A 26,227-nucleotide genomic window follows, 5' to 3' on the forward strand; every position below is an offset into this window, starting at 1 on the left:
GAAGGATTATTTAAAACCAAATGCATCTTGAGCCCAACAGCCTTTGAAACCAAACAATCCTGGGAGTTCAGTTGGATTCAGAAAAATTCAGTAATCCTATTTGATGTATGTTTACCGTATCAATATTAACAACCTTCTGCTGGATTTCAGCACTGATTCGAGAGCTGAGTTACTACTGGTCTTGTATTTTACCTAGTTGTGAAAGCACTGAGAGAGTTGTTCTTGGGTTGAACTTGACCCGCCTCTGGGAATGCTCTCTGTTCTATCCATCTTGAAAAGCTTTATTCAAGTGCATTTCTCTGCCTGCCTTCTCTTCACTTGCACCCCTTGGGAAAACGAAAGATGCTCAAATATAGATGTGAACACGGCAGGTGCTCTGCTTGGCAATGGTGTCTTTCAGCTTCCCAATAAAAAATTATATTGCTGACCACCCATTTGACTGAAAAGTGACTCATTTTACTGACAGATATCTGGATTGAGAGGCCAAAAGAAATAGGTCATTTCACATTTCCTTTTTAAGTCATAGCTTTGTGTTGCCACACTACTTGTTCAAAACTTAGATCATGAAGGTTCCTTCCTATGACCTGCAAATAATGAAAATGTTCTTCAACAGGCTCTATGAAAAGCAAGCAGAGGGGCTTCCCTGGTGGCACAGTGGTTGGGAGTCCGCCTGCCGATGCAGGGGACACGGGTTCGTGCCCCGGTCCGGGAGGATCCCACATGCCGCGGAGCGGCTGGGCCCGTGGGCCATGGCCGCTGGGCCCGCGCGTTCGGAGCCTGTGCTCCGCAACGGGAGAGGCCGCAACAGTGAGAGGCCCGCGTACCGCAACAACAAAAAAAATAAATAAAATAAAGCAAGCAGAATATTCCTAATTATCAATCTTTGTCTTGAGTCATATAGTTCTTGTAATTTCAAGGAAGAGAAACTCAAATGTAAAGTGTTACAATAGCCAAGCACACCAGCACTATTATCTAACCATTCAGCAATTTTCTCTGCCAAGTCACTCTGAACCTTAGACTACTGAGGATGTCTTCTTAATTAATTTTTTTTGTTTTGTTTTGTTTTGTTTTTTTGCGGTACGCGGGCCTCCCACTGTTGTGGCCTCTCCTGTTGCAGAGCACAGGCTCCTGACGCGCAGGCTCAGTGGCCATGGCTCACGGGCCTAGCCGCTCCGCGGCATGTGGGCTCTTCCCAGACCGGGGCACGAACCCGTGTCCCCTGCATCGGCAGGCGGACTCCCAACCACTGTGCCACCAGGGAAGCCCTTAATTAATTTTTAAAATTCTCCTCTTTTGAGTTAAAAATGGTCACAATTTTATAAGTAAAATTAAAGAAAAATACCAAATAGAACATCTGAGATGTTTCCATTAGGCATTATATATATATACATAAATTTAATAGATATACATATATAAATGCACTGGGATAAATCTCCATCTTCTGTGTCAGTCGGACATAGGTCCGTTTTCTTAGGAATAGGGAACTCCTTTCACAATGGACGTGAGGAAATTGGCAAATGTACACCATATAAGTACTTTTGGATGGTAGTGACCAAGTTCTCAAGACACACACACACACACACACACACACACACTGAAGAATATCAGAACACTTAACGTTTCAAAGACACAGGAAGAGAAATGCAAGTTTCCCCTAGAAAGCCTTTTGTTTTTTTGAAGTCAGAATTCTGAAAAGATGTTTTTATCAAGCCAGCTTTTTCTAACTTAACTGCATATGCAATAAAAGAGTCCTATCTTAGTCATTTTTAGGGCAAGATTTTCTTTAAGTCCCAAGAAAATAAGCACTTGTAAATGTAAATTTTGTATGTACATAAACCTGGCCAGGATATCCGTTGGAGGCTGGAAATCTGTTGTTGTTCCTTTTCCTTTTGTATTGAAAGCTAAGTTCCCCATTCTGAGTTCAATTTGTGAAGATCACTTTTATTTTGACAAACTCTATTAAAGTAGCCAATTCAAGGAAGACAGGTTAGTCTTCCACCTAATTACCCAGTCCAACTTTTACTCAGTGTCTTTCACCTGAGCAAAGTCTCCCCAGTCTTTCAACTGAGGATAAACCACGCAGTGTCTAAACTGAGCAAGATCTTCCCAGTGTCTTTTAAGTGAGGCTAACCCACTTGAGCAAAAGTCTTCCCAGTGTTTTTCTACCGAGGTTAAGCTCTCAGTGTTTAAACTGAGTAAAAATCTTCCCAGTGTCTTTCACTGAGGATGACCCAGGTACTTCTTCTTGAAACCAAGTTTCAAGGATAACCTACTACTCAAGAGAAGAGTTTAACACCACTGAATAAAACTTAGGATCATCAACCAAAACTGGAGATCCAAGAACCAGGAGATACTCACCCAAATTCGTCTGGACTCTCTGAGAAAGCGGACAGGCCCAAGAAGCCTCTGCTGGTGCCAGGACTCTGGATCCTCATAGAGTTCAGGCAAAGAAGAAAAGTCTGCTCTGGGCCCCTTCATTGGTTGCCAAGACTGCTGACTGAAAAATATGCACAACCCAAAAGGAGAATTATGTTTTATTTGGCAGATTTTCTGAGGACTTAAGCCCAGAACACAGCCTGTCAGATCACTCTGAGGAACTGCTCAGAAGACCTAAGGGAGGAGTCAACAAAAACCAGGTAGTCAGAACATCAAAAGATTACTATTAATTAAAGAAAACTAGACCTCTCAAGTTAAGGACTTTAGCACTTTTCTATGTATGAGAAGATGAAAGAATCTGGGCTCCGTGAAATCATTCCTTTGATATGCACCTTAACTCTAGAACCAGTACCCTGTTTTTCTCCATCCCGAATCCCCTCAAGGTGCACAGTTGAGGGTTCCTGCTTTGACATCTGACTTGATGACTGCAACATCCTTTGTCTACTGATATGGCAGGGAACATTTTTCATCCACGGGTAAGAAATTGAGGAGAAAATTAACATAATTCAAGATATAAAACCATTACAATACTAAAAATTCCCAAATGTCAAACAAACATAAGTACCCTTGACCTGTAAAATGGAAGATGCCAAAGAAGGGAAAAAAAGAAACAATAAAGAAAATGTAGAAAATAAAGCATAAAATAAGATGGCAGAAATCAATAACAGTAGAACAATAATTAAATAAATCAAGGTAAATGTTATCATAAGATTTTTAAATTTCAAAAAAAACCCCCATCAAACAAAACATATTGAAAATAAAGTAATAGAGAAAATTTAGAGAGCAAATATGAATGCAAGGAAGACCTGTTAGGTAGTTAGTCAGACATTAGCAGCAAGGAGGTGACAGTGGTGAGAAAGACAAGAAGAAGAAATTGAGTCACACCCAGCCATCTGGGGACTCTCCCTTGACTCCACCCAGAACGGGAGAAACTATGGTCGGGTGGTGGGCAGCTTATCCTGTTAAAGAGAGGCACAGTAACACAAGGGGACTTCTCCAGGCTGTGCATGCCCAGACCAGACAGGCGTATAACCTATAGTAAATCCAAACTCATTATACCATAATTACAATAAACTACATGTGGTTTTGCCCCTCCCCCCACCCAGTAGGCATTTCTTGGGGATTCAAGGATGAGAGCATGCGCAGCAGAAAACTTGTTCCATAGCTCAGGACTGTCAATCAAATAATGATCCTTGTCACTCACCCCCACCTCTCTGCAAAATGCTCCTTAAAAGCGCTCGTAAGCCTTTATAGGAATGCTGCTTTCAATTTGCAGAAACAGTACACCCATCCCCCCCCACCCCGAGAGTGTACCTTTGCTTCGATATACTTTGCTTTGGGCTTGCTTCACTTCGCTGAAATAGCCTGTTCTCAGAAACAGCCTGCTCTTTCTCTCTCCTTCTCTCTCTCCCTCTCTGAGAGTGTACCTATGCTTAACTAAACTTTGCTTTCTGCTTAAGCTTAACATGGGAGTTTGCGATCCTTTGCTTACTATCATGGAACCAAGATAGCTGGTCCAGGCCTTCCACTGACCTCCTCGGTTGAAGCTATTTTGTTACAAAGCATGTCCACATGGTGACAGACCTAAGTCTAAATTTTGATAAAAGGTTGAATTAAGGTGAGAATATCACATGGGAGGAAAAGACTGTAGGAACAATAGTAGATGTAGGAGATATGTTTGTGAAAGTGCACATTCATGGCAATATAGCCAAATAAACTCACATGCCCACGTTCCCACTAAAACTGTATAAAATTATGACCAACAAGCAGAGAATACACATTATTTTAAAGCCCTCATGGGGCATTAAGACATATTTACCATGTGAATCCTTCAGTGAATCTTGTGTTACTGCTAAGGGATAGGAAGTGGTGTCATAAGGGAATTTTGTGTAAGACTCAAAGCTCCCTTTCTATATGGTTCAGGCTGGACTTGAAGCTTCAGGGGCCTGGGAGGATGGGGCAGGAAAGGCAAGGCACACTCAGAAAAGAGAATACATACATAACACACTAGGGATAGCTGAAGAGGCTGCTCAAGACCTGGCTCAGCCCCAAGGGTTTGACCCCTAGTCCTACTCTTCACCCTACAGCCCTTTAGGGTCAGGACCTTGGCTCACCCTAACCCATTCCTAGCTTCCGGGTATAGAATGCGTGCACATGTCTGAATGTTAATGTTCTCTCAAAATTTACATGTTGAAATCCTACCTCTTAAAGATAGGAGGCCGGGCCATGCAAAAGTGCTTATGAGCTTTCATGAATGGGATTAGTGCCTTATAAAAGAGACTCCAGAGATATCTCTAGCCTCCTCCCATCATATGAGGATACAGAGAGAAGGCTCCAGCTGTGAACCAAGAAGAGAGCTCTCACTACGAGGTGGCCATACTGGTGACTTGATCTTGGGCTTCCCAGCCTCCAGAACTGTGATAATAAATGTCTCTTGTCTTTAATCTACCCAGTCTATGGTATATTGTTATAGCAGCCCTAATGGATTCAAAATTTATCTGGAGAGTGGGGACTGTCTTATCGTTGCAAACTAAGAAGTTGGGTTGAGACAACATATGAACGATTTTTTTTTAAGTAGAAAATTATGGATTATTGGATTTGAAAGTACTAGATTGGTTAAGGAAAATGAGTACGTGTGTGTGTGCGTGTTTGCAGTGTGTCCCAAAAGTTTTTGTGCAGTTTAAAGGTTTACTAACTCCAGAATTATAAACACTACAAACTTACAAAAATATCATTTGAAGGTTTAACTGTTACCAGATGCAAGTCTGTGTGCCTGATGCACAGTGAGGCTAAATACTGAAACATCAGAGTTTGGAGCAGAGAAAGGTTTACACAGTGCCATGCAAGAAGACACGTGGCTCATGCCCAGGAAAAACCCCAAACTCCCTGAAGGCTTTCAGCAAAGCCTTTTTAAAGGCAAGGTGAGGGAGGGGCATGGCTAATTGTTGCAAATATCTTGGTGTTGGATCCTTGGCTCTAGCAGCTGGCCAGATGGGTCAGATCCTGGTCAGGTCACGTGTTCCTGTAAACCGCCAACAAAACAATTATTCTTCTCTGTTCTGCAACTTTTTATCTCCATGAATGGGCTCTTAAAAGTCAGAGCCTTAGAAATAGGCTATCCTGTATATTTCAGGCTCTAGGCAACATTGTTTTACAAAAAGTGCAGAGCCAGCCTGGGTCACAGGGATGGACAGAGTTAGCTCAGGCAACAAAGCATAAAGATTAAAGTAAAAAAGATCTGATGTGGAGTCAGATTTGTTCTTCCCTATTACATAACTATTTATAATTCTTTCATACTTATGAATTTTGAAAAATAAATTATTTTAATTTTTGTGTGTAGTTCCCTCTGATAGAAAATGAGGCAAAACATACACTATTCAAAATTCACAAAACTAAATAAGTGTAAAAGAAATTCAAGTTCTATCCCTGGGTGTACACAAGACACAAACATGACGTGGGAAAGTTGGAGCTGAGGACAAAGGAAATCCTGAGTAAAAATGTCTGTGAAACAGCCAGTCTTCCAGGGTCAGCTTAAGATGTTCAAGAGTTATCAAGTTGGTGGGCCTCAAGTAAAGGTCTCTAATGGATGAAGGAACCAGGTTCCAGATGGAATGAACAGAAAATTGACTAAGGTCTCTCTGACAGGATGAGAGTAGTTGGAAGGAGGGATCTGGAAGCCCCAGGAGGGTGCAGGTGTCTGTGGGTCTGGATGGGAAGGAAGGGCAGTGATTCAGCCTCTTTCTCTTATTGCCCCTCCCCCACACTCAGGAGCCCTTTGTGACAAGGCCACAGCTCTGTGATGCAGGCCTGGGGTTCTGCCATCAAGTGAACTCCCAGTGCTCTGTTGCCTGAGGGCAGCAATGCAGTTCAGAAGATGGAGAATCTCTTTTCTTTGAAAAACACGGTTGCTATCTGGCTGAGATCCAGCCCAACTTCCTGGGTGATTGATATCATCCTTGGGTTCCTGTGTGGACTGGGGCTCTTCCTAATGTTACTCCCCTGCTTCCAGAGTAATCCATTCTTAGCACCACCTAGGAAACATAGAAACATCAGGAAGGTAAGAAACCTTTGGCTTAATCCCAGCAGAGATTATCTCTTTTTTTCTTATTCTTATTTCCACTTTTCTAAACCACCTAGAGAGACTCCTGAGATGGGAACTCTCAGAAAAGTAGAGAACATCATCCTTCTAGGGAAAAGCCAGGCCAGAGAGGGGTTAGAGTGGGCATGAGGATTTCTAGCCTAAGATCGTAGACCAGGAGTTCAGGTATGGTAGAGGGCTCCAGGGCAAGTCCCCAATGCAGTGACTAATGGTTAAGGACTGGATTACTAAGAGTTCAATCTCTGCAGGAAGGCTGACCCCTGAGCCCTGGTTCACCAGCCACCTTCCCACAGCGGGTGTCTCAAGTGAGACCTTCCTCTGTGTTGGGGCTGATCTAAGGGCAATGCTGAGCCCCTGAGAGCCTGAGAGAAGAGGCTGGAGTGGAGGTCTGGCCTTGGGAAGCAGAATCCTATCTGACAAAGCTCACGTGGGCATTTAGGTCTGAGAATGTGTGTGTTTCTTGATCAGAGGAACAGTGACAGAAGAAATCTATGGTGATTAAAACTTAAAAAATCCTTCTTGGGCTACCCTGGTGGTGCAGTGGTTGAGAGTCCACCTGCCAATGCAGGGGACGTGGGTTCGTGCCCCGGTCCGGGAGGATCCCACATGCCGCGGCGCGGCTGGGCCCATGAGCCATGGCCGCTGGGCCTGTGCGTCCGGAGCCTGTGCTCCGCAACGGGAGAGGCCACAACAGTGAGAGGCCCGCGTACCGCAAAAAAAAAAAAAAAAAAAAAAAAAAAAATCCTTCTTTGCACTCTTCAAAGAAGAAAAACTGAAAATATTTTTATCCACTTTAAAAATAAGTAAAAGGGGAAAAAACCCCACAGAGTTTTAGTTAAATGTAGAAAGTCATGTTGTTCATGAACACAGCTTGCCTAGATAGATGACAGTGAGAGTTGGGTGTTAGCCCCTCATTTCTTCTTCTCTCTCAGCATCAAGTAGAGCTGAAGGGGAGGAGCAGGAGTAGGAAGAAAAGTGGATCTTTGAAAGGTAAGCCTTTGCCATTCAGTCCTGCGTGCCCCCGAGAGTTAGCTTCCATCTCTCCTAATCCTGAGGGCCCAGCTTCACGGTCTCTGAGGATGCCAGTGGCAGAGCTTATTCTTCAGGAAACAGAGCCTTGGGAAGGCTCGTTGGAAGGAGATCAGAGCCCAGATACTTCCCAGAAATTTGTGCTTAGAATGAAGCCATGAGGACCTAGAAATGGGGTGTGTGGACTGTGGTGGACCATTGGTGCCTGGGTTGGGAAGTGGGACCTCCAAGTCCAACTGTGGACAAGTTGTTTAACTTTGCTCAGATTCCTCTGTGTGATGACCACTGACCTTTCTCCCCTACACGGCAGTTGTAAGGGCTACAGGGGTTAATTAACGTGAAGGCACTTTGCAAAGGACAAACCCTTTTCAAGTGAGACTTACCATCACTGTCAGGGACATGTGGCCTTGGACACTGATACTTGGGCTCCAGAGTCTAATCCTCCAAAGATTTCCCTAAAGGGCCATTGCACTCAGCCTCCTGAAAGACTCTTAGGCCTCTGCCTTCACCACCATGACCCAGTCTCCTGATTTCCAGCTTGCAGAGATTGCCTGGAAGAACTGGAGGGGACTCACAACCTGGTTTCACTTCTGCAAAGGTAAAGAATCTTTCCCCTTCTCTCCTGGGTCGTCCTTCCTCCCAGAGCCTATAATGTGACCCCAGCCCTGGGAGGGGGAGCCATGGGAGGGCGTGGCTAAAGCCCTAGGGTGAGGGAGAGCAGGAGCATTATGAAGTCAGTGTGGGGGCAGAGGAGGGTTCTTGGGCTGCAGGTGCCCACCCCTGCCTGTCCTGTCCAGCCATCCTGGCCCCATCTGCTCTCCTATAGCTGCCTGGGGAGGCTTCCTGGCAAGGGCAACTTTCATCAGCTCTCATGTCAAGACCCTCCTAGTGAGACGTGCAAAGCAGTGCCTGCTGGAGCCTGTGGAAGATACTGCTTGAAGGGTTGGGAACCCTGCATGAACACCTCCTGTAGGGTTTCCTTCCTTGATCCAGACACTCGAGAGGTGCTGGAAGCACACATTAGAAGGTTTTGGGTAAAGCACAGGTGGACCCTCCCCCTCAAGGTCCTCAAGCCCATAAATCTCTTGAAGCGGAAAAAGCTCCAACCCTCCACCGTTCTGCAGTTTGCCTCTTCCCCTTCAGCCACCTGTGTGTCTGGGTCCCACTCAACAGTCAAGTGTGCTGAGTTCCTGGAGAAACCTCCTCAGGCTCATTCAGGAGAGAAGGTGATAACAGAAGAGTCAGTTCCTACCCTGAAGAGGCCTCTCCTTGTCCCCTCAACTGTGTGTAAGGAAATCCAGAGTGCCCTGGGAGCGATTCCATCTGCTGACTACCATGGGCCCTCAAAGGCTTCTCTGACTGGACAGGAGGGCAGGCCACCTTCTCAGTCCCTCACACTCAGCCTTGTGGGCAGAACCTGGAAGAGTGAGACTGTGGAATGGGTCAAGAGGGACAGCCTAGAGCCAGGTCCAAGTTCAGCAATGGTCAGGAATGAGCCAACGGAGGAGAGTGGTGGTCAGGCCTCAGGAGACCCCTGCCATAGGGTAACAGTGATGGAGGTGAACTTAGGATCCCAATCTTTGAGAGGTGAAGAGGCCAGGGAGGCTGTGGAGGCCAAGGAGTCTCCTGCTCTTCAACCACAGTCTAGTGTTATCTTGGAAACCAAAGTGTTGACAAAATCCCAAACCACAAATGTACATATGAGGAGTTTAGAGGTGCCAGGGGCCAGTAAACGTTTCCTACTACCTAGAATGTCTGTTTTCCAACATCCAGGTGAGCCATGCCTTAACATGGGGGTTGCCAGTGAGTTTAACTCCAAAGTAAAGGTACAGTCAGACAACCAGCTTCAGGACTTTCCCAAACACATGTTCCTTGCTGCAGACAACTTGGCTTCTCAGGTGCCTCAGTGCCATCCCCAGAGAGTCCCCACCAGAGACAGGTTAGCTTCCCAGGAGCCAAGTGGCCTTATGGAAGCCCAAAGGAGCAACCTAGGGCAGCAGGAGCCCAAAACTTCAAAACTCCAAGACTCATGGAAGAGCCAGAGCAAGATGATTGCCCCTACTTACAAAAGAGAGGACTGTAGGAGGCATAAACCAGGAGAGCATGAAGAAAGGTTTAAAGAATTAGGGACCTCTCAAGCTGGAAGTATGAGCCACCCTGCCCAGGTCAGGGGAATAACAGACTCTATTGGGAGCAGATGTCTCCAGCTCATGCCAGAGAAGAAACATAGCCCTCCAGAAAGCCTCTTCAGAAAAAGGATGAGGCTATTTTTAAAGTGGATTTTCCCCAATAAAAAAGTCAATGGTCGAGATGCTCTGCAAAAATTCAAGCCCATATCAGCCACTGCCCAGAGTCACGGATCAGTCAAAAGCAGATCAATCTTGAAGAGTGAGACTGCTGAGGGTCAGGCACTCATGACAGCTGTTGGACAGATCCCAGAAGAAAAAAGAGCAATTCACCATGGACTTCATGCCACAAAGTTAAATGAACACAAACTGGAATTCCAAGTCCCAGTATGTGGGTGTTTCTGCTGCCATAGGCTTACCTCCTACCCAGAGCAACGGAGAATGATGGGTTATACAGCCTGCAGTCATAAAGCCACCTCCAAGGGCCAGAGTTGTTCTATCAGGGAAAGGGAAGTCAGACACCAACATAGTTTGAAAAGTGTAAGGTTCGACGATGAGCAGCTGGGCCTAAGGTGCCTCCCATCCTTGCCCCCCAAGAAGAGTTTGTTTCCAGTTAGTACCTGCCAGTATGGGCCAAGGATTCCAGGTGCCCCAGCCCGCCATCAACACTGTCCAAGGCATTGTCATCTTTGGGGAGGTGTCTTGCCTGGTCGACAGTAAAATCCTTCTTTAGTCTTCCCTTTAGTAGGAAGACATGTCTCCAAGTAAACATTCAGTCCATGTAGAGAGAATGATTTTCTCCTTAGCACGTCCAAGGTATTTAATGTTCCCCAATACATGTATATATATATATATATATTTTTTTTTTTTTCCTAATAAAAGCATAGTGTAATGGCTGCTGTCTGTGCCGTGCACTTTGTCTTCTAGAAGGGAGGGGCATGGAGGGAGGTGGACAGTAGCATCACAAGCTTGCTCCTTGTCTCGTGTCCCTTCATTGCACCTTATGATACTGTCATTACACAGACCAAAATTACTCTAGCAATGAGATGGGAAAAACCTATGAAACCCACACCCAAGGATCTGGTTCAACCAGTCTTTCTCCTCCTTCTATGCTACTTTGAACTTTATGCAACTGTAGTGGATAGGTTTACACGATAGGGCCGGACATTCCAATTCAGGCTCCAGGAAGTGTCAGAGCCAAGTGGATGGAAGTTTGGGGGGAATAGAGTATGGGCTCTGAGTTCAGAAACAGGAGAAATCTTGCCCCTGGATCTCTTGGTAGGGAATATACAACATCTGCTCTTAAGAGTTCCTTCTCTCTCTGATGAAGGTTGGGATTGAGGTATGCCCTATGAACCCCTTTTAGCTTAGCCATAATAAAATGTACAGCATCACCCTCCCCCACCTCTGTTTTTCCTACACTTTAGAGCAGCAGCAAGGATGGCATTTCCAGTTCTGTGTGTGTAGGTGGGGGGAGTATCAGGGAGGCTGCTGAGGGCTGTGTTGAGTCCAGTCCCATATAAATGAACGGCTGCGTTCATGGGTCACCTACCTTCCACTCTATGTTAACCCTAGAGAAGGAGTTTTGGATGAATGGAATAGGGGTGTGACTGTGGATAGTAACTATCTGATGGTCAAACACTGTGAATTTAGGGTGGGATGTAGGTGTAGAAAAATCATTGGATCCAAGGAAGGAGGCAAAGTGGTACCAGATTCCCATAAATTGCAGTTCTGAAAGAACAGCCCCCTGACATACAACCACCATCTAAAGGCCTAAAGGGGAGGAAAAGTTAAGGGTCCAGTAGCTCACCATGGCCCCACGCCAGGGTCTCTACCCTATTCCAACTCTAAGATCACAGACCTAGAGAAACCACCTTTAGGTCAAAACAGAAGGTCAAACTTATAGAAGTAAAGCAAATCAGGGAAGGTGAATCTCTTAATACTATATTTAATAAGCTTACACATCATCACCTCTTGACTTTTAGAAAGGATAACCTAACAATAGGTGTAAAAGCCAGGACTAGGGAACTTGGGATGTGACTCCTAGTCTGGTGACCTTCACATAAACACATGGCCCAAGGACTGCTCCAGGGGAGAGGTGGGGACTGGCTTGTGATTGTGTAGTAAGCCTTGCCTGTCTCCCAGTCCTTGATCACCCCAGAGCCTGGCAGGTGAAGAAGCAATCAGACAGGATTCGTGGTGGTGTGGAGGTGACCTGTGCAAAGTGGATGGGGCAGGGTGCAATCCAGGAGTGTTCCACTGATCTGCTTCTGGCACAGCTTTTCTTGTCTCCTGACCCCCATCCATATGGAAAAGCAGGGAGATGAGGAAGAATTTCTCTAGAGTGATTTGGTGCTTTCTGCCATGTGCAGGGCGCATGGTGGACACAGCTCCAGGTGGTGTCTTTCTCATTGTGGAGATTTCTGTTCCAGCTGATGCCCCTGATCCAGATGACAACAGAAATGGACCCCATCCCCCATCCCTGTCAGGCCCCTCAACACGTGGAAATGCTGTGACCTGGGGTGGAGGGGGCAGAGTGAGCACAGGACTGCTCACGCCCCTGGTTTCTCCCTGGAGCCAGGCCCTACCTCTGGGCCCCGATTCCCAAGGCAGCCTCCAGAATGGGCAGAACAGTGAGAGTGGAGCCAGGACTTGTGGGAGGGGTCAGTACCCAGAGGAAAGAGTTGACAGGGCTGGGACCTGAGCCTGGCTGCTGCTGGGTCCTCTCAGGGGCACCCAGAAGTGAGTTCTGGGAATATGGGGAAGCTGGACTTGGACCCCCCTGGCTCCTGCTGGGAGAGTGCCACAGACAGGTGATGCTGTTGGAACAGCAAGAAAACAGAAAGAAGCAAGTCCCTTTGCCCTTCTCTTGCTGCTCCGTCTTCCATAAGGTACAGTAAGACAAGAAATTGAGAGACCAAAAGAAAAAAAGAAATGGAGAGACCCAGAGACAATACACAAAGACTTCACGGACACACCTCTCAAGAGAGACTTCTCACACAAACGCCTTTCTCAGAGATCACATACTGAGGCCTCACACAGGGACCTCATGTTGCTTCACAGACCCTCAGACAGAAACCTAGCACAGATTTAACAGATTTCCCAGAGATACCTTCCAAAGGGACCTCATACAGAGACTTCACACAGAGATCTCACCCAGAGACAACACACAGAGACCTCACATCTATTCTTCAGTATCCATTGACAAGTCTTTCTTAGTGAATATGAAACCACTTAGCAAACTGGCAGCATGATAAATATATTATCAGTTGTGCCCCTCTGAGATCCACCAGACACTCACTGTCAGCATTACTCTAAATGGGGAAATGTTGGAGAAGTTTTGTTCTTTTGGAATGTCACTGCCTCTGAACAAAAGAATTATACATTCCAAATGTAGATTTTCAAATTTCATTCTTAGGTGTTCATTAGCTTGAAGATCACATATTACATTATTTTATTTTTATTTATTTTAGAGGAATGAAGAAAATAATGTTTATTTCTTAGAAATGCATGTAGTACTCTATTTTTTTATTTTAAAAGATTTTTATTGGAGTATAGTTGAGTTACAAATTTGTGTTAGTTTCAGGTGTACAGCAAAGGGAGCCAGTTATACATATACATATGTCCACTTTTTTTAAAGATTCTTTTCCCACAGAGGCCATTACAGAGTATTGAGTAGAGTTCCCCGTGCTATACAGTAGGTTATTATTACCTATTTTGTATATAGTAGTGTGTATATGTCAATCCCAATCTCCCAATTTATCCTTCCCCCCTTATCATCTCCTGGTAACCATAAGTTTTCATTTGTACTCTTTTTTTAGGAGAATCACAAATTTTAAGCACAGCTAAAACACTGTCAGTCTCCAGTGAGAGAAAATATTTGTCCAGTTTAGTTATCATCCAGTCAAATGGTATCTGGCACATTTTTTACTTTATTGAGGACAGAACTTAAACTTGAGATGGCTTACTTGTTTCCTTTGGAAACATAAGAAAAACCTGCAACAAAGGTACTCTAGGAATGAAATAAACCAAGAAAGAAGCATCCGGACTCACATTCACTTCCCAGAGGGCTGTGTAACTAGCACGTTATTTTGCACATAATAGCTTGCATCAGGTTTGTGGGGTTTGCTTTAGTTTTTAACAGGCCAATAATCATGTGAGGATTTTTCACAAGTCAAATTTCTGGTTTTAAATTTTACATTCTGGCAAAATTATGCTTCTGAATATTATTTTATTTCTTAAAATGTGGTAATGCCCTAAAATGATATTACACAATCATAACGTTCAGCTAACATACTTAAAAAGATGGGCTATTAAGGATTCATTCTTCAATAATTCTATGAAATGCACATTTTCTAAGACATGCAGTTAGGATCCATTTTATATTCATTATAGGGTTAACACATTGCTTTAAAAAGTTTTGAAAGATTATAAAATATATGACTTAGCCTATGCTTGACATTATACATGTTACCTCATAAAATTACTGAGGGAAGGATATCTTAATATCTGAATTGAAGGTAGTGTACATTTAATCTACATTTGGCTTATAACAATGAATAATGAAAGGCTTTCATTTATTATATAGCTCACATTTTCCAAAGGGTACACTTCTAAAAGACTACTGATTTCTCATTGCTAATAAGCAACCTATTGTCCTTGCCTTGGTAAAATCTATTTTAATGACAGCTGGTTCTCTCCCAGATTATCCATTGGTATTACAGCGCCACGGTCTTTTAAGAGGAGCAGGGCTGACACGAGGACTCTTTGGGCTTATTTCTACAAGAAATTTAGTTTTTCTATTCTCCTAATTAAAAAATGGATAATTATTAATTTTTCACTTTCTTATGTCGTTGAATCAGAAAACAATGGACTATGGTCATATATGTCATCTAATACTCTATCAGATCACTTTTTTTAAAATAGTGCAGCTTACTCAGGTAAGTTTACTGATCAGAACAAAATGGAATCAATTAGGAAAAAGTTCATACAGGAAAATATCCTTTTCAAAGTTGACTATTTTAACACAGTTAAATAAGCGATTATTTTTTAATCCTTTGAGTTAAAATTGTTCAGGGTGGCCAAGAAAGTCTGGAAACATGAAAAATGTCCATAAAAGCACTTTATTACTATAATACATTGAATGTGTTGCTCCTCATTATTAATTCACAGTTCATTAAGCTGGGCAAAATTACAACGAACAATGTGCATTAAAGCAAAATTCCCATCAATCATTTTCCATCTGTCATACATTCTGTCAGATGATTTGTGTGTCTAATTTTCATGGAAAAACTTGTACCTTTACTCCAGAATAAGAAATCAAGGGGGATCAATCTATTAAAAAGATATTAATATTCCCAGACTCTGTGGCCTTCAGTATTTTTTTTTTAAGAAGATTCACCTAGTGCAAATCTTATAAATATTTTTACCATTTAATATGCGCAGACAAAATGGATACAAAAATTAGATAAAAGAGAAAACAACAAAAACAGATCCCCTTTGTTTTCAAAACATTTGATGTTTACATCAAAATATTTTGTTGAAAATGAAGTGATTTTTAATCTATAGTTAAAAGACACTATAATGATATTTAGAACATATTACAGATCCGGATTTTTACAAATAGATTTTTACTTAAAACAGGTCTCACACTGATATCAATAAACCAGGCACTCTAGAACAAAATGTGGAGAGATGGCAATTATGCGATGACTTCTTAATACTCCAAGGGAAAAAGATTTTTTCCAAAGTAGTCCATCTACAATATTAACCCTTAAGATCTACTCCCCTTGATAGGTTTCAATATTATTTTCTCTTTTATACACATTGACTTTATAATTAACTCCTACAGGAGGACATTTCTGGAAATGTTCCCAGATATCTACAGCCACACTTTCGGTCATGATCACACCATGGAAAAAGTAGGGAACATCCAGATCCTGATGATCCAGGGGTTTCATAATTACCCCTTTGAGGTCAGTCAGAATCATAATCATTCCCAGAACAGGGTCGGTCTTTACATTTGTGCCCCGAGACATGCAGATTGTAACACTACCCACCCAAAGGCAAGTTGTCTTCCTTACTCAGGTTTGCAGGGGCACCACTCACTGTGGTAGCTAGAAGAGTCCGTTGCCCCCAGCCCGGACCTGCATTCTGTACTCTCCACACACACATCGTACCACAGATATACCAGTGGTGCTGATGAAACTTCCAGAAAGCTATAAAATAATGCATGCCAGGCACGGTACATGAGGATTCAGAAAATGCTAACATCTTCTCTAGGAAATAAAGGTGACATACCTATGTGGCTTTAAGCATCTTTGTGCATGAGCTGGCCCCCTGGATCTGGGAAAAAGCATCTGATTTTAAAGTTTCTCAGCCTCATTCTCTGCAATGAAATCTGAAGCTCTTCCTTCCTTCTCTGAGTCCAGAAGCTGGAACTGATACAGTCTGCTCTCTGTGATTTGTCTCTACCATTTGTTTCCAGTGACCACTTCAACTCAGATATCTCTCAATTCAGGGATCACTCCTAAACTTCAGGACGAAGGTCACTGCCCTTTTCATTCCCACCACAATTTTATGCTAGTAACCCTTTACCGTGTCAATAAACTTATTTTGTAGAATGTGCCCCCTGGACTCCACCTGCTAAATCTGTTTTGTGGGCAAATCATTTGTTACTTAGCTAAACAAATTTTATAAAATCATATTTCATAAAATTGTATTTTATAAAATGTTACTTTCTTATTTTATAAAATTGGTAAGTCCAGGGATTTAGGCTTAATTATTATTTTTTAAAATGTTGGTACTCATTTTGCCAATTTTTCTCTTTTTACATATATCAGAAAATATGTTAAGAACTCAACTGTGAAGATACCACTATTTTTATTTTTTCTCACTTTTTGTACACAGGAAACAAGAAAGTTTGTTCCCTGGAAAACATCAGTCCTAAGAACGTACTAAGTTAAAGCTTAGCATGTTAGATCTGCGAGTAGCCTTGTCTTTTTTTTTTTTTTTTTTTTTTTCGGTACGCAGACCTCTCACTGTTGTGGCCTCTCCCGTTGCAGAACACAGGCTCCGGACACGCAGGCTCAGCGGTCATGGCTCACGGCTCCAGCCGCTCCGCGGCATGTGGGATCTTCCCGGACCAGGGCACGAACCCGTGTCCCCTGCATCGGCAGGCGGACTCTCAACCACTGCGTCACCAGGGACACCCAACCTTGTCTTTTTTTTAATGATGCTTTTTTCTGAATTGGTTAAAAAAAAAAAAAAAAAGCCTTAAGGCTTAGGAACAGAAGCAAATTGAGAATTAAAATCCAAATCATTCAAATGAAGTTTGTCAGAACAGTTTGTGTGTGGAGAGGACAGCTTCTAGGCACTTCAGAGAAACCAGCAGGACAGAATTGAGAATAGCCAGCACCTTACAGGGCTTCTCACAGAAATGCTTTAATGCAAAGAGGTGACTGGATTTCACAGGGAGACCAGGGAGAGGATGCAGAGATAATTAAATCACATTCAAGCACCTGTTTACCTGGGCGTTAAGTTCCTTCATATTGTGGTCAGATGCTGTTTAGGGGGACACTGGTGCAGGGGAGGTGTTGGGAGGATGAACTCTTTTCTGAGTGATTTTGCAAGTGTGAAAATTCATCCAACAGAGATGCTAGAAAAATTTGCTCCTAGTAGCGAACGTCCAACATGATATTTTGGGACAAAAATGTGTATTTGGAAGAATTTTTCACAAAAGAGCAGTGATGGGAGGAAAAGATTCATATGGGCCTGCCTAGTAATATTCTTCCTTCACAATTTTCTTGTGGGTTCCTGAGGCCTGTTGTGACTGCTTGGAGACCTGGTCCCCAAGCAATGGCCCTCTTTGTCATACTCAGGGTAACCCAGGAAGTTGCTTGTCTGAAGCAGAAAAGGTTCTCCCTTCCACTCATGTCCTCTTGCTGATCAGATGAACACATGGCATCATCTACAGCTGAGAGGTGTTTGTTAACTACCTTTGTTTCATAGGACACAACTCATATATACTCTACAGTAATGTTTATCACTGTCTTTTATAATCTCAAGGTAAGAAGTAATCAGTGTTAAAATCATTCTACTGGAATAACAAAGCACATGATTTTTTTTCCCTAATAGTGATTGTATTTGTTTGCTAGGGCTGCCATAACAAAAGACCACACTGGCTACTCGGTGGCTTAAACAACAAAAATATATTTTCTCATAGATCTAGAGGCTAGAAGTCCAAGATCAAAGTATCAAGTTTAGTTTCTTTGAGGTCTCTGTCCTTTGATGGCTACCTTCTCGCTGTGTCCTCACATGGTTGCCCCTCAGTCTGTGCATGTCTGTGTTCTAATATTCCCCCCTTATAAAGATACAAGTCATATTGGATTAGAGTCCATCCATATGATCATTTTACCTTAATTTTCTCTTCCAAAGCAGTATTTCCAAGTAGAAGTTAAGCTTACTGGACAAGCAATCAGGTATTTAATAAGAGGCATTGCTATGGAGACAAAAAAAAAAAGGTTAATAATTGAGGCAAATTTCATATCAGTTTTTGAGTTCTGAGGGTAGACAGTTGAGAAGATCTCTAAATGTCAGGGTTAAAGCATCTTTTGTAGTTTGAATGTCCATCAGATGTTCAGGTAAACTTTCTGAGTGGTCCATATAGCAACAGGAACGAAGAAGACTGTCTAAACATGAGCTGCTGTGGAGATTTCTCTGAAGTTTATATTAAGATATCTACCTTCAGTATGCAGGACTTCAGAAAAAAAGGCAGTTTTAGTTTCAATTATTCCAAGTCAAAAGGGTGGGAGAAAATTTGGAAACATTAGTTTGGAGAGTTGTAGTCAGGTAGTGGAGGAAACTAGAAAAATTCAGGATATAGTCCAGTTTTCAGGTAATTAACAAAACTTCAAGGAAAATTAATAGCACTAGAATCTAATATCCACAATATGTATTTTGGTTTCTATCGAAAGATAATTTTTCTCTCTAAAATCACCCTCATTTCTATCAAAGATAGCCAAATTAAGACAAATTTGTTTGCAAAATAAGTCTAGATTCAATAAACTTGGTCTTATTTATATAAGTATAGCAAGGATTGTGACTGACCATATAGGCTTATTTTTTATTTTTATTTTTTGCTTTTATTAAGAGAATTTATTGCCTCTCTCTCCTCCCAATAGCTCAAACATGAAGAAGCAACATCAGAGGAAGACAGATAAATGACTCTTTGAGTTTGTCCTGCTTGGCATTGGTGAAGGAAGAGGCAGCTTTCTCAAAGTTTTTATCTGCTTAATTGGATGTAGTAGAGAAAGGGAACAAGGAAAGTCAGAGGATAAGTGAACAGGCTCTGCACCTACCAAGGATGTGTTATCCTCCTAATCATCCCAGTAGGAATATTCCATTCATGTTCTTTGATCTGATCCTTGCATTGGAAGACACTTCTTTTTTAATCTCTTTTTTTTTAAATTTAAATTTAAATTTTATATTGAAGTATAGTTGATTTACAATGTTGAATTAGTTTCAGGTGTACAGCAAAATGATTCAGTTATATATATACACATATCCATTCTTTTTCAGATTCTTTTGCCATATAGGTTATTACAGAATATTGAGTAGAGTTCCCTTTGCTATACAGTAGGGTCTTGTTGATTATCTATTTTATATATAGTAGTGTGTATATGTGAATCCAAACTCCTAATTTATCCCTCCCCATACCTTTTCCCTTTAGTAACCATAAGTTTGTTTTTTTTTTTTTTTTTTTTTTCGCGGTATGCGGGCCTCTCACTGTTGTGGCCTCTCCCGTTGCGGAGCACAGGCTCCGGACGCGCAGGCCCAGCGGCCATGGCTCACGGGCCCAGCCGCTCCGCGGCATACGGGATCCTCTCAGACCGGGGCACGAACCCGTATCCCCTGCATCGGCAGGCGGACTCTCAACCACTGCGCCACCAGGGAGGCCCCATAAGTTTGTTTTTTAAGTCTGTGAGTCTGTTTCTCTTTTGTAATTAAGTTCATTTGTATCATTTTTTCAGATTCCACAGATAAGTGATATCATATGATATTTGTCTTTCTCTGAATGACTTCACTTAGTATGATAATCTCTATGTCAATTCATGTTACTGCAAATGGCATTATTTCATTCATTTTTATGGCTGAGTAATATTCCATTGTATATATGTACCACATCTTCTTTATCCATTCATCTGTCAATGGACATTTAAATTGCTTTCATATCCTGGTTATTGTGAATAGTGCTGCACTGAACACTGGGGTGCATGTATCTTTTGGAAGTATAATTTTCTCCAGATACATGCCTAAGAGTAGGACTGCTGGATCATATGGTAGTTCTATTTTTAGTTTTTTAAGGAATCCCATAATATTCTCCATAGTGGTTGAACCAATTTACATTCCCACCAACAGTGTAGGAGGACTCCTTTTCTCCACACCCTCTCCAACATTTTTGTAGTCTACAGTTTGTAGACGTTTTGATGATGGTTACTCTGACTGGTGTGAGGTGATACCTCATTGTAGTTTTGATTTGCATTTCTCTAATAATTAGCGAGGTTGAGCAGATTTTCATGTGCTTTTTGCCCATCAGTATGTCTTCTTTGGAGAAATGTCTGTTTAGATCTTCTGTCCATTTTTTGATTGGGTTGTTTGCTTTTTTGATATTGAGCTGCATGAGCTATTTGTATACTTTGGAGATTATTCCATTGTCAGTCTCATCATTTGCAAATATTTTCTCCCATTCTGTAGGTTGTCTTTTTGTTTTGTTTATGGTTTTCTTTGCTGTGCAAAAGCTTTTAAGTTTTATTAGGTCCCATTTGTTTATTTTAGTTTTTGTTTTCTTTCCTCTAGGAGGTGGATCCAAAAAGATATTGCTGCTGTGAAAGAGTGTTCTGCCTGGATTTTCCTCTAAGAGTTTTATAATATCCAGTCTTACATTTAGGTCTTTAATGCATTTTGAGTTTATTTTTGTCTGTGGTGTTAGAAAATTGTTCTAATTTCATTTTTTTACATGTAGCTGTCCAGTTTTCCCAGTACCACTTATTGGAGAGACTGTCTTTTCTCCATTGTACAGTCCTGCCTCCTTTGTCATAGATTAATTGACCATAGTTGTGTGGGTTTATTTCTGGGCTTTCTATTCTGTTCCATTGATCTATATTTCTGTTTTTGTGCAAGTACCATACTGATTACTGTAGCTTTGTAATATAGTCTGAAGACAGTGAGCCTGATTCCTCCAACTCCATTTTTGCTTTCATAGTATGCTTTGGCTATTTGGGGGTTTGTGTTTCTATACAAATTTTAAATTTTTCTGTTCCAGTTCTGTGAAAAATGCCATTGGTGGGGGCTTCCCTGGTGGTCCGGTGGCTGGGACTTCACCTTCCAATGAGGAGGATGCAGGTTCGATCCCTGGTCAGGGAGTTGGGATCCCACATGCAATGCAACCAAAAAAAAAAAAAAAAACAAAAAAAACAAAAACAAAAACATAAAACAGAAGCAATATTGTAACAAATTCAATAAAGACTTTAAAAATGGTCCACATGAAAAAAATCTTAAAAAAAAAATTCCACTGGTAATTTAATAGGGATTGCATTGAATCTGTAGATTGCCTTAAGTAGTATAGTCATTTTGACAGTATTGATTCTTCCAATCCAAGCACATGGTCTATCTCTCCATCTGTTTGTGTCACTTTCGATTTCTTTCATCAGCATCTTAGAGTTTTCAGAGTACAGGTCTTTTGTCTCCTTAGGTAGATTTATTCATAGGTATTTTTTCTTTTTGATGTGATGGTAAATGGGATTCCTTCCATAATTTCTCTTTCTGATCTTTTGTTTTTAGTGTATAGGAACGAAAGAGATTTCTGTGTATTAATTTGTATTCTGTGACTTTACTGAATTCATTGATGTGGTGTATCACACTGATTGATATGAGCCTGTGAGCCATGGCCGCTGCGCCTGCGCGTCCGGAGCCTGTGCTCCGCAACGGGAGAGGCCACAACAGTGAGAGGCCCGCATACCGCAAAAAGAAAAAAAAAAAAAAAATTAATACACAGAAATCTCCTTCATTCCTATACACTAAAAACAAAAGATCAGAAAGAGAAATTATGGAAGGAATCCCATTTACCATCACATCAAAAAGAAAAAATACCTATGAATAAATCTATCTAAGGAGACAAAAGACCTGTACTCTGAAAACTCTAAGATGCTGATGAAAGAAATCGAAAGTGACACAAACAGATGGAGAGATATACCATGTGCTTGGATTGGAAGAATCAATACTGTCAAAATGACTATACTACTTAAGGCAATCTACAGATTCAATGCAATCCCTATTAAATTACCAGTGGAATTTTTATTTTAAGATTTTTTTCATGTGGACCATTTTTAAAGTCTTTATTGAATTTGTTACAATATTGCTTCTGTTTTATGTTTTTGTTTTTGTTATTTTGGTTTTTTTTTTTTTTTTTTTTTGGTTGCATTGCATGTGGGATCCCAACTCCCTGACCAGGGATCGAACCTGCATCCTCCTCATTGGAAGGTGAAGTCCCAACCACCGGACCGCCAGGGAAGCCCCCACCAATGGCATTTTTCACAGAACTGGAACAGAAAATTTTTTTTTTTTTTTTTTTTTTTTTTTTTTTTTTTTTTGCTGTACGCGGGCCTCTCACTGCTGTGGCCTCTCCCGTTGCGGAGCACAGGCTCCGGACACACAGGCTCCGCGGCCATGGCTCGCGGGCCCAGCCGCTGCGCGGCATGTGGGATCTTCCAGGATAGGGGCACGAACCCGTGTCCCCTGCATCGGCAGGTGGACTCTCAACCACTGCGCCACCAGGGAAGCCCCAGAAAATTTTAAAATTTGTACAGAAACACAAACCCCCAAATAGCCAAAGCATACTATGAAAGCAAAAATGGAGTTGGAGGAATCAGGCTCACTGTCTTCAGACTATATTACAAAGCTACAGTAATCAGTATGGTACTTGCACAAAAACAGAAATATAGATCAATGGAACAGAATAGAAAGCCCAGAAATAAACCCACACAACTATGGTCAATTAATCTATGACAAAGGAGGCAGGACTATACAATGGAGAAAAGACAGTCTCTTCAATAAGTGGTACTGGGAAAACTGGACAGCTACATGTAAAAAAATGAAATTAGAACAATTTTCTAACACCACAGACAAAAATAAACTCAAAATGCATTAAAGACCTAAATGTAAGACTGGATATTATAAAACTCTTAGAGGAAAATCCAGGCAGAACACTCTTTCACAGCAGCAATATCCTTTTGGATCCACCTCCTAGAGGAAAGAAAACAAAAACTAAAATAAACAAATGGGACCTAATAAAACTTAAAAGCTTTTGCACAGCAAAGGAAACCATAAACAAAACAAAAAGACAACCTACAGAATGGGAGAAAATATTTGCAAATGATGAGACTGACAATGGAATAATCTCCAAAGTATACAAATAGCTCATGCAGCTCAATATCAAAAAAGTAAACAACCCAATCAAAAAATGGACAGAAGATCTAAACAGACATTTCTCCAAAGAAGACATACTGATGGGCAAAAAGCACATGAAAATCTGCTCAACCTCGCTAATTATTAGAGAAATGCAAATCAAAACTACAATGAGGTATCACCTCACACCAGTCAGAGTAACCATCATCAAAACGTCTACAAACTGTAGACTACAAAAATGTTGGAGAGGGTGTGGAGAAAAGGAGTCCTCCTACACTGTTGGTGGGAATGTAAATTGGTTCAACCACTATGGAGAATATTATGGGATTCCTTAAAAAACTAAAAATAGAACTACCATATGATCCAGCAATCCTACTCTTAGGCATGTATCTGGAGAAAATTATACTTCCAAAAGATACATGCACCCCAGTGTTCAGTGCAGCACTATTCACAATAACCAGGATATGAAAGCAATTTAAATGTCCATTGACAGATGAATGGATAAAGAAGATGTGGTACATATATACAATGGAATATTACTCAGCCATAAAAATGAATGAAATAATGCCATTTGCAGTAACATGAATTGACATAGAGATTATCATACTAAGTGAAGTCATTCAGAGCAAGACAAATATCATATGATATCACTTATCTGTGGAATCTGAAAAAATGATACAAATGAACTTAATTACAAAAGAGAAACAGACTCACAGACTTAAAAAACAAACTTATGGTTACTAAAGGGAAAAGGTATGGGGAGGGATAAATTAGGAGTTTGGATTCACATATACACACTACTATATATAAAATAGATAATCAACAAGACCCTACTGTATAGCAAAGGGAACTCTACTCAATATTCTGTAATAACCTATATGGCAAAAGAATCTGAAAAAGAATGGATATATGTATATGTATAACTGAATCATTTTGCTGTACACCTGAAACTAATTCAACATTGTAAATCAACTATACTTCAATATAAAATTAAAATTAAATTTAAAAAAAGAGATTAAAAAAAGAAGTGTCTTCCAATGCAAGGATCAGATCAAAGAACATGAATGGAATATTCCTACTGGGACGATTAGGAGGATAACACATCCTTGGTAGGTGCAGAGCCTGTTCACTTACCCTCTGACTTTCCTTGTTCCCTTTCTCTACTACATCCAATTAAGCAGATAAAAACTTTGAGAAAGCTGCCTCTTCCTTCACCAGTGCCAAGCAGGACAAACTCAAAGAGCCATTTGTCTGTCTGTCTTCCTCTGATGTTGCTTCTTCATGTCTGAGCTATTGGGAGGAGAGAGAGGCAATAAATTCTCTTAATAAAAGCAAAAAATAAAAATAAAAAATAAGCCTATATGGTCAGTCACAATCCTTGCTATACTTATATAAATAAGACCAAGTTTTTTGAATCTAGACTTATTTTGCAAACAAATTTGTCTTAATTTGGCTATCTTTGATAGAAATGAGGGTGATTTTAGAGAGAAAAATTATCTTTCGATAGAAACCAAAATACATATTGTGGATATTAGATTCTAGTGCTATTAATTTTCCTTGAAGTTTTGTTAATTACCTGAAAACTGGACTATATCCTGAATTTTTCTAGTTTCCTCCACTACCTGACTACAACTCTCCAAACTAGTGTTTCCAAATTTTCTCCCACCCTTTTGACTTGGAATAATTGAAACTAAAACTGCCTTTTTTTCTGAAGTCCTGCATACTGAAGGTAGATATCTTAATATAAACTTCAGAGAAATCTCCACAGCAGCTCATGTTTAGACAGTCTTCTTCGTTCCTGTTGCTATATGGACCACTCAGAAAGTTTACCTGAACATCTGATGGACATTCAAACTACAAAAGATGCTTTAACCCTGACATTTAGAGATCTTCTCAACTGTCTACCCTCAGAACTCAAAAACTGATATGAAATTTGCCTCAATTATTAACCTTTTTTTTTTTGTCTCCATAGCAATGCCTCTTATTAAATACCTGATTGCTTGTCCAGTAAGCTTAACTTCTACTTGGAAATACTGCTTTGGAAGAGAAAATTAAGGTAAAATGATCATATGGATGGACTCTAATCCAATATGACTTGTATCTTTATAAGGGGGGAATATTAGAACACAGACATGCACAGACTGAGGGGCAACCATGTGAGGACACAGCGAGAAGGTAGCCATCAAAGGAGAGAGACCTCAAAGAAACTAAACTTGATACTTTGATCTTGGACTTCTAGCCTCTAGATCTATGAGAAAATATATTTTTGTTGTTTAAGCCACCGAGTAGCCAGTGTGGTCTTTTGTTATGGCAGCCCTAGCAAACAAATACAATCACTATTAGGGAAAAAAAATCATGTGCTTTGTTATTCCAGTAGAATGATTTTAACACTGATTACTTCTTACCTTGAGATTATAAAAGACAGTGATAAACATTACTGTAGAGTATATATGAGTTGTGTCCTATGAAACAAAGGTAGTTAACAAATACCTCTCAGCTGTAGATGATGCCATGTGTTCATCTGATCAGCAAGAGGACATGAGTGGAAGGGAGAACCTTTTCTGCTTCAGACAAGCAACTTCCTGGGTTACCCTGAGTATGACAAAGAGGGCCATTGCTTGGGGACCAGGTCTCCAAGCAGTCACAACAGGCCTCAGGAACCCACAAGAAAATTGTGAAGGAAGAATATTACTAGCCAGGCCCATATGAATCTTTTCCTCCCATCACTGCTCTTTTGTGAAAAATTCTTCCAAATACACATTTTTGTCCCAAAATATCATGTTGGACGCTCGCTACTAGGAGCAAATTTTTCTAGCATCTCTGTTGGATGAATTTTCACACTTGCAAAATCACTCAGAAAAGAGTTCATCCTCCCAACACCTCCCCTGCACCAGTGTCCCCCTAAACAGCATCTGACCACAATATGAAGGAACTTAACGCCCAGGTAAACAGGTGCTTGAATGTGATTTAATTATCTCTGCATCCTCTCCCTGGTCTCCCTGTGAAATCCAGTCACCTCTTTGCATTAAAGCATTTCTGTGAGAAGCCCTGTAAGGTGCTGGCTATTCTCAAT

The 26,227-nt window shown here is 41.2% G+C and overlaps 1 protein-coding gene across 1 annotated transcript; it reads left to right on the forward strand.

Annotated features, from left to right (window-relative positions):
* The first annotated feature begins 8,107 nt into the window (after window positions 1–8,107).
* On the forward strand, window positions 8,108–11,083 carry LOC309808232 (spermatogenesis-associated protein 31A6-like). The gene has a single exon (XM_082628301.1). The coding sequence runs from the start codon at window positions 8,293–8,295 to the stop codon at window positions 10,408–10,410; it is 2,118 nt and encodes a 705-aa protein (XP_082484427.1). The 5' UTR covers window positions 8,108–8,292; the 3' UTR covers window positions 10,411–11,083.
* The last annotated feature ends 15,144 nt before the right edge of the window (window positions 11,084–26,227 follow it).

The sequence above is a fragment of the Mesoplodon mirus genome (assembly GCF_964341445.2).
Source record: "Mesoplodon mirus genome assembly, chromosome: 7".
Classification (NCBI taxonomy): Eukaryota; Metazoa; Chordata; class Mammalia; order Artiodactyla; family Ziphiidae; genus Mesoplodon; species Mesoplodon mirus.

Excerpts from the sequence above, each read along its gene's own strand:
- LOC309808232 (XM_082628301.1), top strand. The coding sequence starts at position 8,293 with ATGAAGTCAGTGTGGGGGCAGAGGAGGGTTCTTGGGCTGCAGGTGCCC.